The sequence below is a fragment of the Carcharhinus amblyrhynchos genome, chromosome 24, assembly GCF_965287045.1.
Source record: "Carcharhinus amblyrhynchos chromosome 24, sCarAmb.v2.hapA, whole genome shotgun sequence".
Taxonomy (NCBI): domain Eukaryota; kingdom Metazoa; phylum Chordata; class Chondrichthyes; order Carcharhiniformes; family Carcharhinidae; genus Carcharhinus; species Carcharhinus amblyrhynchos.
Window position 1 is genome coordinate 32693703 of NC_137347.1, and position 12714 is coordinate 32706416.

The following is a 12714-nucleotide window of genomic DNA, read 5'->3' on the forward strand; positions in this document are numbered from 1 at the left end:
AGAACTGTTGATCGATGAGTCAAGCACCATATCCTGCTCTTACGAGGGCATCTTTCAGCACCTGGAGGTATTCGTTGTGATCGTCCTCATCTGAGCAGATCCTGTGTATACGGAGGGCTTTCTGTAGGGGATGGCTTCTTTAATGTGTTTAGGGTGGAAGCTGGAGAAGTGGAGTGCGAGATTATCTGCGGGCTTGTGGTACGGTGAAGTGCTGAGGTGACTGTCCTTGATGGAGATGCGTGTCCAAGAATGCAGCTGATTCTGGAGAATAGTCCATGGTGCACCTAATGGTGGGATGGAACTTGACGTTATCATATGGTTGTTTCAGTGCTCACCATGAGTCCAAAGGAAGAAAATGTTATCGATGTATCTAGTGTATAGCATTGGTTGATGGTCCTGTGCGGTGAAGAAGTCTTGTTCAAGCCTGTGCGTGAAGATGTTGGCATATCGAGGTGTGAACTTGGTCCCCATGGCTGTTCCGTGTGTCTGGATGAAGAACTGGTTGTTGAAGGTGAAGACATTGTGGTCCAGGATAAAGCAGATGAGTTGTAAGGTTGCATCTGGAAACTGGCAGTTGTTGTTAAGTACTGAGGCAGTTGAGCAATGCCATCGTCTTGGGGGATGGTAGTGTAGAGTGCCGAGATATTCATTGTGACGAGGAGTGCCCCTGGTTCAACTGCTTCATGTGTGCTGAGTTTCTGTAGGAAGTCTGTAGTGTCGCGATAAAAGCTGGGGTTCTTTGTACAGTGGGTTTCAGGATGATCTCGACGTAGCCGGAGAGGTTCTCGCACAGGGTCCCATTGCCCGATACAATGGAATGGCCGGGTGTGTTTGCCTTGTATATCTTTGGGAGGCAATAGAGATTTCCAACGCAGGGAGTACATGGGATGAGAGCACGGCGGGTGCTCTGAAGGTTTGGATCAGAGGTCTTGATCAGAGTGTTGAGTTGACAGGTGTGTTCTTTGGTCGGTTCTGCGGGTAACTGTCTGTAGTGTTCCTCATTGTTCAGTTGTTGGTACACTTCTTTGCAGTAATCTGTTCTGTTCAGTATGACTATGGCCCCTCCTTTGCTGGTTTGATAACAATGTTGCGGTTGGTCTTGAGCGTGGATGGCGTTGCGTTGTGCTTGGGTGATGTTCGGGGCTGTCTTGAGTACGGTTGATGAATCTGGTGTTGACGCACCTCCTGATGGCTTGGGTATACATGTCCAGTCAAGGGCAGCGGCCTTCCAGAGGAGTCCAATTGGACTCTTTCCTCTCCAGTTGCTGCACTACGGATCTTTCTGTCGGCTGTTCCGGTTCATTGGTTGTCTCATTTTGTTTGCTGTTGGCCTCTTGGGGTTTGTGGAAGAACTCCCACAGCCTCGTTTGCCTGATGAATTCCTCCTATGTCCGCTGTGAGACTGATGGGGTCCATTTTGGTGGTGGGGCAGAAATTGAGCCCTCGGCTGAGAACTTCGACTTCATCTGGTTGAAGTGTGTAGTCCGACAACGTGACAATAGACTTCCCTGCGGTGGTACTGTTATCTGCTGTGGTGCTGGGGGAGGCTTAGTTGTTGCTGATGGTGATGCCGAGTTTCTCAAGTTTCCTGTTCTTGGTGTGCATGTAGATGGTGTAGTTTCTTTGTCTCATCTGCTTGGCAGAGTTTCGCAACATCTTGCTTACTGTCCTGTCTGGAGACAATATACATCTCTTTTTAACCTATGCTTAATGCTATCACTGCTCACATTGTCTGCACCTTTAAGAATTGATTAGCTGTAAAGACTCACATTCTAATCAGTATTCTGTAAACTGTGTGCCTTTTATATGCTCTGTTTTGAGACCAGAACTCTCCACTCACCTGACGAAGGGACAAACTCCGAAAGCTTGTGGGTTTACTATCAAATAAACTTGTTGGACTTTAACCTGGTATTGTAAGACTTCGTACTGTGTTTACCCCAGTCCAACACCAGCATCTCCAAATCTAGAATAGTCAGCCCTGTAACTGTCATGTTTGGAAAACTTTAGTCAAACTCTTTAAGGAAGTAATGGAATATATTGATAAAGAGAATGCAGTGAATGTGTGTAGAATTTCACACATTTCAAAAAATGTGAATAATTAGAGTGCACTGGCAATGAATAATGAATCTTGTAGCAGAGACATTGATTAAATAAATCCCTATGGCCTAGGTGATGTTTGGCTACTTGAATATTACTGGGGCAGCTCCCATCCAGGTGGATGGTGAATATTCCATCACATTCCTGACTTGATCTCAAATATTGGAGAGGTTTTGAGGGATTAGGAGATGAGCCACTTGTGCAGAGTTCCCATCCTCTGTGCCCTGTTGTAGCCGTTGTGTAGATATGGGGTTAACGAGCTTAGTCAGTGATGAAATCTAATAGTTCGATGGCAGGCATGGCTTATTCCTTGTCAGAGGAGCTGTGAATGGATCTGAACGTTGTGGAATCATCAACAAATGCCCCAGCCTTAAACCTTAATATGAAGGGAATTTCAATAATGAAGCAACTAATGATAGTTGGGCTGATGATGCTCCTACGCTCAACTCCAGGGGCTGTGTTGATTTGACAGCAAGACAAGCTAAAGGAGAAATTGTTGAATGAGAGAACCAGTTTGCCCAGACTGAGGAGAGTGGCAGTGGATGGGATTGTTCAGACTTCTGTTCGACAAAGAAGCAAAAAGCTTTGAGGCCATCTTGGTGGGGAATGGAGGTGTAGAGGGTTTGGACATTCATGGTATGCAGGAGGCGGTTTGATGTAGGTGGGAAGGAACTGGACAAGAGGAGGGAGAGTGGAGTGAAGATAGGAGGAAATTAGTTCAGTGGGGCAGGAACAGGCTGACATAACTGCCCTAATGGGGGTAGAAGCAGGCTGTCCAAGGTTGGGAGTCTGAGGTTGGAAGCAGGATCATCATCAATTTGGCAGGCTGTGTTTGACTAAGAGATACCGCAAGGATTGGTGCTTGACCCACGGCTATTCATAATCTGTTTCACTCAGGATGGTGAATCTTTGGAATTCAGTCATTGAGTATATTCAAGGTAGACAGCCACAGATTTTTAGATATTAAAGATATCAAGGGATATGTGGAGGTATGGGAAAATAGTGTTGAGGTGGAAGATTAGTGCTGAGGTGGAAGTTGAATAATGGAGCTACTCAAGAAGCTAATTGGCCACCATTTGGTCCTACTCCTATATTTATCATGTGCTTTGTGGATGGGATATATTCAGCCAATCTTCATCCTACCTAGATTAGAGTGTGATATATCTGTACTTGAAGCAGTTTGAATAGAAAAGCAACTAGATTTGATGCACAGGTCTTTGGTACTACAGCTTCCTTTTGTGCCATTATTCTAATATCCTGTGACCAATTAATTACTTCATAATATAACTTGGAGTAAACAGGATGTTGGTGACTGGTACTTTTAGCTAAAGATAAGACACTAATCTCTTGAGCTCACATGCTGGGATCCATATGTTGATGTTCAAGATACCACCTTCTGCTTAGCTATCAGTCACGTCTCTTGTTTGTACATGATATGCATTGCTTTGATGCATTGGATATTGGTCTCATAATCAATTTTTCATTTTCATAAACTGACTGATTAATGAACCAGTTGACATACTATCCTTGAGCCCACTGCAAGTTGATGGTAGTTCAGGGATTAAATGGGGACCATATGGCTTCCCTGCACCCTCAACGAACCCTGCGGTTTACCAGCAGGCTTTTGGAGTGCGTGTTATGGTCAGGCACTCTGCCTGTTTGAGGATCCCAGCATTAAAAAGGTGGGAAGCCACTGAAAATCACCCACCTTTTCTTGCCTCTGGATCCCACCCCCACTTCGTAATCTCCATTCTGTCATTCCCATCCTTTCCTCGTTTGATGTTTGATCTGGGATCCCACAGTGATCCTGAATCTCTGGTGGGTGCATTGCTGCCATTGGTTCACTGGCAGTAATGGCAATGAGAATCAATTGGCCTCTGACTGGCACCTTTGAGTGGGTGAGATTTTTGCTGCTAGGGACCTCAATCACGGGGAAGGTCCAATGGTGGTTAGTTAATTGGTTCCATTGGGCCTCCCTGACAGAACTGACAGGTGCTTCCCTCCAGTTATCTGACAAGTGGGCAAGATCCCATCAACCCAACAGAACTCTGGCTGCCATTGCCATCTCCTCATCGACATCTGTGGAGATATGTGTTAATTAGACGTTTAACTGGACCAGTCATGGTTATAATTGACTATAGTAGCACAGCAGAGTCTGGGTACTTTGGATGAATGGGTCAAGTCATGACTCTTCAGATACTTCTCTGCCAGAGTTGGTGGGTATTTGAATACTTATTATTTGCCTAATTTGGTGCAGCTGCAACAACACTCATTGATCATCATCATCCATGACCGAAGTTTGATCAGTCTCCAATGATGCAAGGATGTATCCACGACAGTCACACTGGGCTTCAGTATTTGCCAATTCAGAATGTAAGCAGCAACTCTGTTTTCTTTTACAATAGCCTCCATCTCTAAGACTACCTACTCTCAAGAAAGACGAGCAGCAGTGTTATGTGGCACTATTATCTCTAAGTTCCCCTCAGTCACATGCAACAGCAATAAAATCACATTTTTCCTTCATTGTCTTTTTATCAATATCCTGAAATACCCTTGCTGACATCTTTTGGACATCATCTCAAAAAGAGGCTATGTAGGTTGCATTTGTGATCTGCTATTAACTTTTCCTCTTTCTTTTGCTTTTCAGAATGGGGAAGTGTCTGTCTTTGAAGTGACCATCCGTTTTGTTGGTGGGCTACTATCCGCATATTACTTGACTGGTGATGAGGTGAGACACATCATGTTTACTTGGCTCTGTATGCAGTTTCTTCAGAGGATTTTAACAGTAATTGAAACGTCAGAAAATTACATTTTATGTAGTTGAATTCCATTCGCAGATGATTATATTAAAATAGTTTAATGTGCAGTTATGTCAGAAAATGTGGAAATGATGACACTGACACAAATTCGATGGCTTAATCGGTTAATGATGGATACAACCCAGTAACAGTAGTCAGGAACCAGTTAATGACATCTGTCAGTCATCTGCCGGGAAATATATAATGTTCCTGAGTAAGAGTATTCTGCCCAAAACGCTTATCCTCAAATAATTCTTATCACAAGACTTTTCTTATCCTTTCATCCTCTTTTTTTATTCACTGATCAATCTTGAATAGTTTTTGCTTCAACCACTAATTGTGAAAATGAATTCCACCGACACTGAAGAAGTACCCCCTACCCGCTTTTAAATTTCTTTAATCTTGTTTCTATGGCCATTTTCCTGGACTCATCTATTACTAGATTGTTTGGAGTATTACTTTTCTTTGGCAACTGTTTACACCTGTAGTTGCACATTTCTATGAATAAATAAAGTTTTTGAGGCTATATAACTCCTGTGCCTTCACCCACAGCATCACTAACGTACTTGAAAGGAAGCTTCCTCTTGCCTTTACTTCCCATGGACAAACCTATGACAGGATAACTAGTTAGGTAAAAGTGTTCTTTATTCAGAAATGAAGAAGGAGGCCTGTTGTCTATGAATTGCTAACATACAACCAAAAGTTTGAGTAGATCAGTCAGTGTAATCTTTAGAATAACGCTCTTCAAATCTACGAAACAATACATTTTTTATTTTTTTGCTATTAAAGCCTCAGTTATTGTTTTCTCTCATTTACAGTTATTCAAGGTGAAAGCAATTGAATTGGGAGAGAAGCTACTACCGGCATTTAACACCCCTACAGGCATCCCCTGGGCTTTGATAAACCTTCGTAGGTAAGATGCCCTAATTCAAGGTGAATTGCATTAGGATAATATTTAACATCATTACGTCCTCAAAAGCCATCTGAGCCCTTTTTTTCTTGCAATAATTAAAACGAGTTTTCAGTGTGAATGATTGTTAATTCCACATTATTTGCTACAATGCAAGCGATAGGAATGAGAAGGTATATTGTATCACATTCCAACTTGCCAATCCTCCTGTTTCCCTTTTGGACCATGATCCAACTACTGACTCAAATCATTTTGTTTCAGAGCGTTACTGACCTACTCTCTAGTTCTTCCACTCTGACAACCTCCACCCTCATGAATCCCAACCTCATACCTTACTTCCACCTACTCCTCAAGGACCACAAGCAGGACTGTCCCATTGGACAGTTTGTTTTGACTTGCTCCTATCCCATAGAATTTCTTTTCCTTTTTATCACAACTCTATTTGTATCTCCCCTTGCCAAACCGTCCCACCCTCATCTGCAATTCATCTGATTAAACCTGTGCACTTTAGCTAATTTCAGTTTCCTAGCTCTATAATCTCCTTTTCACAATGGACATCCATTCTCTCACCACCTCCATTCCCTGCTAGGGATGCCTGAGAACTACCCAGTTCTTCCTTGAACAGTGATCCAATCAGTCTCCATGCACTATCCTACTTTTACTCCCAGGCTAAACATGTTCAATGTGAGAATAACTTTGTCTCAACTCCACTCTCTCCAAAAATTGCCCATACACCTTCTTGAGACTGATCTGCTGTGCTATTCGGTAAGTTCATTGCTGGACTGCAAATTCCCATTTTCCCATCCTGTTCTTGTGTACCCAAAAATCTATTTTGTAATTCTTGAATATATTTGACTGCACATTCTCAACCTACGGAGTAGAGAATTACAATAGTTCACAATCCTCTGAATAAGAAATTTCTCCTCATCCAAGTTCTAAATGGCTGACGCTTTTTTCTGATACTTGACCCTTAGTTCTAAAGTCTGCAGACAGAGGAAACACCCTTTCAACATCTAATACGTCATATCCTCTAAGAATTCAATACATATCAATGAGATCACCTCTTGGTTTCCTAAACTCCTAAGAATGATGTGTCCTTTGCACTCAAACATTTCTTGTAAGACAGTCCTTTCTTCCCATGAATCAATCTACTAAATCTTAATTGTATGCCTTATTAGGCAAGTCTATCCCTCCTTGGATAAGGAGACCAAACGTCTTTGCAGTGCTGTAGGTGTCATCCCACCAAAGTCTTGTATAATTGTCGCAAGACTGCCTTATTCTTAACCTTTATTGTAAGGAGGTTGAAAGCTTTTAAAATTCATTCTTTGGATTTGAGCATCGCTGGCAAGATAAATGTATATTGCTTATACTTATTTTAACCAGCCCATTTGATGTAGATATCAACGACAATGCTACTAAGGAGAGAGTTCCAAGATATTGATCCAACAGCAGCAAAGGACCAGTGATCACGTTCCAAATCATAATGGTGTGTGACATAGTGGACAACTTGCTGGTGGTGGGTATATCCATGCATTGGCTACTTTCAGTCCCTGAGGTGGTAGAAATGATGGATTTGGAAAGTGCTGTCAAAGTAACTTTGAGTTGTTGCAGTGCATCTTGCTGAAGGTACACACTGCTGCTACTGTCATGTGAGTGAATGTTTAAGGTGATTGATGGGATGACAATCAAATGGCCTGCCCTATGGTGTCAAGCTTCTTGGAGCCACACTTATCCAGGCAAGTGGAGAATATTCCATCACACCGCTGATCTGTGTCTTGTATTTCAATATTTAATATGATCACATCTGATCTGATTGTAGTCTTAAATCTACTTTCTTGTTCAACTCCCATAAGCCTCGACTCCCTTTGTTTATTAAAAACTTATCCAACAAAATATTGAATAAATTCAGTGACGCAGCCTCCACTGCTTTCTTCGGAATAGAATTCTTCAGACTAATGAGCCTCAGAGAAGGAAAAAAAATTCCTCTTCTCCTTAAAAGTGAGACCTCTTATTTTTAAACTGTGTCCTCTAGTTCTGGTCTCCCCCAGAAGAGGAAACATTTTCCTGGTATCCATCTTATTAAGTTCCCGCAGGATCTTGACTGTTTTCATAAGATGATTCGTATAAACTGAAATGGGTTCAACCTTCATAAGATAGGCCATTAATCCCAGTAATGATCTGAGTGAACTTTCTCTGAACTGCCTCTAATGCAAATAATCTTTCAAATAGAAAGACCGTAACTGTACACAGTACTCCCAATGTGGTCTCACTAAGATTCTGTAAAGCTTCCCCATTCCATTCCCATTGCACCAATGCTGACATTCCATTTGCCTTCCTAATCACTTGCTGTATATGTACTAATTTATAGTGTTCCTTGCATAAGGAGACCCAAATCACTGCCCCCCCCCCACCAACCCCGAATCCTAACACATACTGGTTTTCACTTTATAAAGATTAGCTTTTTCTATCCCTCTTACCAAAGTGAATCATTTCACATTTTCTGCTTTACACTCCATCTTCCATTACTCAGCATTTCATTGTACCATTAACTGAACTAAGACTGACTGGTGATTCTAAAGTGTGCAGCTGTATTTGCAATAATATAGCACTTGTATTTGAGTTGACAAATGGCAAGTAACACTTATGCTACTTAATGACCATCTCCAATAGGAAAAGGCCTTGCTACCTCCATTTGACCTTCAACAGCAGCACCAAAGTCAGTTTATTTGGCACCTTCAACATAATGAAACATGTCATTGCCAATTCCCTCTTTAACAACATCTTGGAGGTATCATCATTTACCAGAAGTTTAACTGGACTAGCCGTGTCCACGTTGTGGCTAGATGTGCAGTTTGAACGCTGAGTAGTATGCAGCAAATGACTCACTGCTCTCCTTCAGAGGCTATTAGCTATCCACATGGAATATGTTGGTATACTTAATTCTTTTCTGGATAAATGTGGCTACCACAATATTCTTAAAGTTTGATATCATCCTTGAGAAAACAGTTTGCTTGTTCTGTGTTTTTACCACTAAATTGATACTCACCATCTATTTTATCACCGGCAGACTTGGCTTCAATAAGCACTGTAAAAGATGCACACACCAACTTACCAAGTTTACTTAACTGTGTTCCACAGCCTTGCAATCCCTGTCACTGAGGAGTAGTAGCAGCTAGTCTTTGAGAACACCATCATCAAATACTTCAAGTTCTACATCATCTGCCTTTGGACATATGCTACTGAGTCAAGATCTTGCAATAAACCACTTACTATCATTGTAGAGACCATCAGGACTGCAACATTTTTAAATAAAAGCAAAATACAGTCTGCTGGAAATCTGAAATAAGCGCAAAGTGCTAGAAAAACTCAGCAGGTATGACAGCATCTGTGGAGAGAAGCAGAATTAATATTACGCATTGGTTGCATATTTATTGGCCTTCAGTAAATCTGTTTTTCTCTACAAAAGCTGCCAGACATGAGTTTTTCCAGCACTTTGTTTTTACTTGTGTTCACTTAAGCATTTCTTGAATATCTGTCATTTTCTCAGGCAACCCAAGGTGGAAAATATACTCAGCGACGCTGCACTACTCATATCTTAAAGCAACTTTTGATTATTCTTATGTGGATTTGCATTCCTACGCAAAACGTTACTGTTTGAACTTAATAACGTTATAACTGAGCCTTGAAACCGTAGTATGCTTTTTGGCCCTTCAAGTCTGTTCTACCATTCGACAAAGTCATGGCTTATTTGTGACCTAACACCATTTAAGCTGGCTTTTCACACAGTGAGTGGTTAAGATCTGAAATGCACCACCTGAGCGGGTGACGAGGCGGATTCAATTGAAGGATTTGTATTATTATCTGGAAAAAAAGGATGTACAGGGAGCAGGTGGGAAAATGACACGAAGTTAATTGCTCATTCAGAGATCTGGCACAGGCACAATATGCTAAATTGTTGTCTCCTTTATTTCATGGATCTATTTCTTAATACTGTCCATAAAATCTTTATTGCCTGCATACTTTGCAATATTTCCTACCTTATCAAAGTATTTTAAACCTTAATCATTAAGGGTACATTTTACTGTCTTTTATGATGGCTGGGGTTCTTCCTTAAAATAATCTTCCATTATCCCCTTGAAGTATGACTTGGTAGTTCTTTATTAAGATTTGAGGAGTGTAGAACGAGTATGTAAGGTTACACCCCTTTTAGGGTAATTTTCCATTGCATGATCCTCACACACTTGTCTCTACCAGACTCTATATTGTATAGAGTGCACATTTTATTTTTGTTCATCCTAATTCATACCATGTGGGAGCTGAGGCATGCCTGCCATCGCTTCGTACTACTGACAATTTAAGTATTATCATAGGGGCCACTGACCTGATGCATTTTTCTTTATGACATTGAAAGATCAACTTTAATGGGGTATGGGTGATGTTTCTACAGAGTTTGGGAGGCACTCCCAATAGGGTTTTTGTTTTAAAATAATCCTTTTTTACAGAAGCATCTTCTAGAAAGAAGAGTGCTAATACAGTCTTTTGTAGGGAGGAAGTAAAATTATCCTGCTTTAAGGAGTGTATTAAACTTTCTGGATTTAAATAATGATGATGTATGCTCAACCAAGAAAACGTTCATATCTGGCATGAGTAGGGTGATTGTTTCCTAAACTGAGCTGGGGACACAAGAGTCTAACACTTGCATATGACATCTAAGGCCACAGAGCATGCTCTGATCAGGCCCCTGGAACATCTACACAGTGCAACTCCAGCCAATCTGGATACTAGAGGCTCAATTACTCAGACATTTTAACCCTGAGGTCATTTTCTCTTCACCAAATTTCACAAGCAAACTAAAAATGCTGGATAAATTGAGCAGGTGTGGCAGGGTTAACATTTTGAGTCCATATGACCCATCTACAGATGTGGGAGAGGTCGGTGGAGGAGGTAAGGCAGAATAGAAGGGTAGGGATAGGCAAAGGAGAGATTAGCAAAGATGTCATGGATATAAGAAAACAGTCTCTGCCCCAGGGACCCAGTTGGGGGGTGGTGATTGGAGTTGGATTGGTGACAGAGCTCAAGCCCCACATAAATTAAAGTCCCGCACTGAATTCACCCACTGGTTGGAGGGATGTTAATCTTCTATTTTCAATGCTGCACAATCATATGTTCCCATTTGATTAACCAAACACAAGATGGCTTGGAATCACATGGCTCCTGATTTAAACCCCATGCAGCTGTTTATAACTAGTGTATTCATTCGGGTATGAGCTTTGTGAACCACAGCCACTTCTGGGGACTTCGTGTGTCTGAGGGTGTGCATGTCCCAAATGCAAACTGAATCCCGTTACTCTGGAATGAAGTGATTTGTTTTTCTTGTTCCAGTAAGAAGCTGGACTGATTACTGTTTGTTCATTAAATATTGATAGTGTATTGTTCGTAAATGGAGTAAAGGAAGAAGGCACAGAATGACTGTAATCCCAACTCACTTGCATTCTCTATGTAGCTTGTTCACACATCTCTTATCCCTTTAATGGCCACTGTGTATTCAATTCCTGTTGTGGTCTTGTGATTTTTTTCCCTACAGAAGGAGAAAGAACAATAACCTCAGTAAAAAATGCATTCACTTGATCTTGGCTTATTTATCTGTGTTTCTAGTAAATCTGCCCAGGTAGATGTCCCTTGCTAATGTTTTGTGTTGGTGTATGTTCTATCATTGCTTCCTCCTAAATGACAATATTAAAATTCTCATGTTTTGCAGTGGAGTTGGTCGGAACTGGGGCTGGGCCTCAGGGGGAAGTAGCATTCTGGCAGAGCTTGGCACCTTACACCTGGAGTTCGTACACCTGAGTGAGGTGTCTGGCAATCCAAAGTTTGCTGAAAAGGTAAATAATAACAAACTGGCAATTATAGGCTTTCGAACTAATCAAGGTTTGGTGATTCAATATCTGATTCTATGCTACAGCATAATATCAACACATATTGATATTTATATAATTCCATTTTGATGTGGAATTTTCAACCTCTAAGCTCACCAAAAACTTTACTACCTGTTTTTTTTAATGGCTGAAAAGTCTCAGGTTGTGGAGTGAATAAAGCATAAATCCTCACTGATATTTTTGTATGAACTTTCTTTGAAAGTTGTGCTGATGCTTTTTTTTCCCATATAGTTCTGCCTCCAAAGCAGCTACAGTTACCTATATAAAAATTTAAGTGCAGCCTTTTTGTAAGGCCAAGTTTTGGAGGACACAGCAGACTACAACCATATGTAACGTACTGCAGAGCTTTTCCAGACCTACTGAAACAATTAGAGGGTCCTCTTTGTCCTGCTAGATAATGGCTCTGTTAAAGGCATGTGGGTTAAAGGTAGCAACCCTCTGCTGTTCAAATCATTTTCCGTGGAATATCTCTGAACGGAGAGATTTGGCCTTGTCGCCCCAAGCCACCCATTGGCATAGTTTTCTTTCCTACAGGGGTCAGGATGGGCTGGATTGGAATGGTTAAAAGTATAATTTGTACGGACATCTTGTATCTTTTGTACGTTGTCATACAATCTTTATGTTCAAAGAGTGCAGCCTATCTTAGCAGTTTACCCTGAACATTGGGGATGTTAGCAACTTCATAAAACTGGTTCAATATTATTGCGGCTAAGATGTGATGCAATATAAATGCAAAAGGGTGCAAGAACAGAGATCGCTGAATATTCACAATTCTTTGAAGGTTGCAAAAGGCATTTGAGATCCTGGGATTTAGAAATAGAGGGATAGAATACAAAAGCAAAGAAATTATGCTTTATCTCTTCCCTACTCCTCGAATATTTGATGCTTGCTCGACCATGGTTTATGCCATAATTTTACTCCAAGGCATGGTGAGGAGGCAGGCCTAAATCAACATCAGCAGGAATGGGATTCT

The 12714-nt window shown here is 41.2% G+C and overlaps 1 protein-coding gene across 2 annotated transcripts in view; it reads left to right on the forward strand.

The window, feature by feature from the left end:
• The window catches only part of LOC145357997 (mannosyl-oligosaccharide 1,2-alpha-mannosidase IA-like), a 139237-nt gene that overhangs the window by 57435 nt on the left and 69088 nt on the right, over positions 1-12714 (forward strand). For both annotated transcript variants that reach the window (XM_080211663.1, XM_080211664.1), the window contains 3 exons: positions 4745-4825; positions 5714-5808; positions 11564-11687. In XM_080211663.1, coding sequence (XP_080067789.1) covers positions 4745-4825; positions 5714-5808; positions 11564-11687 — 300 coding nt within the window. The remainder of the gene's footprint in view (positions 1-4744; positions 4826-5713; positions 5809-11563; positions 11688-12714) is intronic.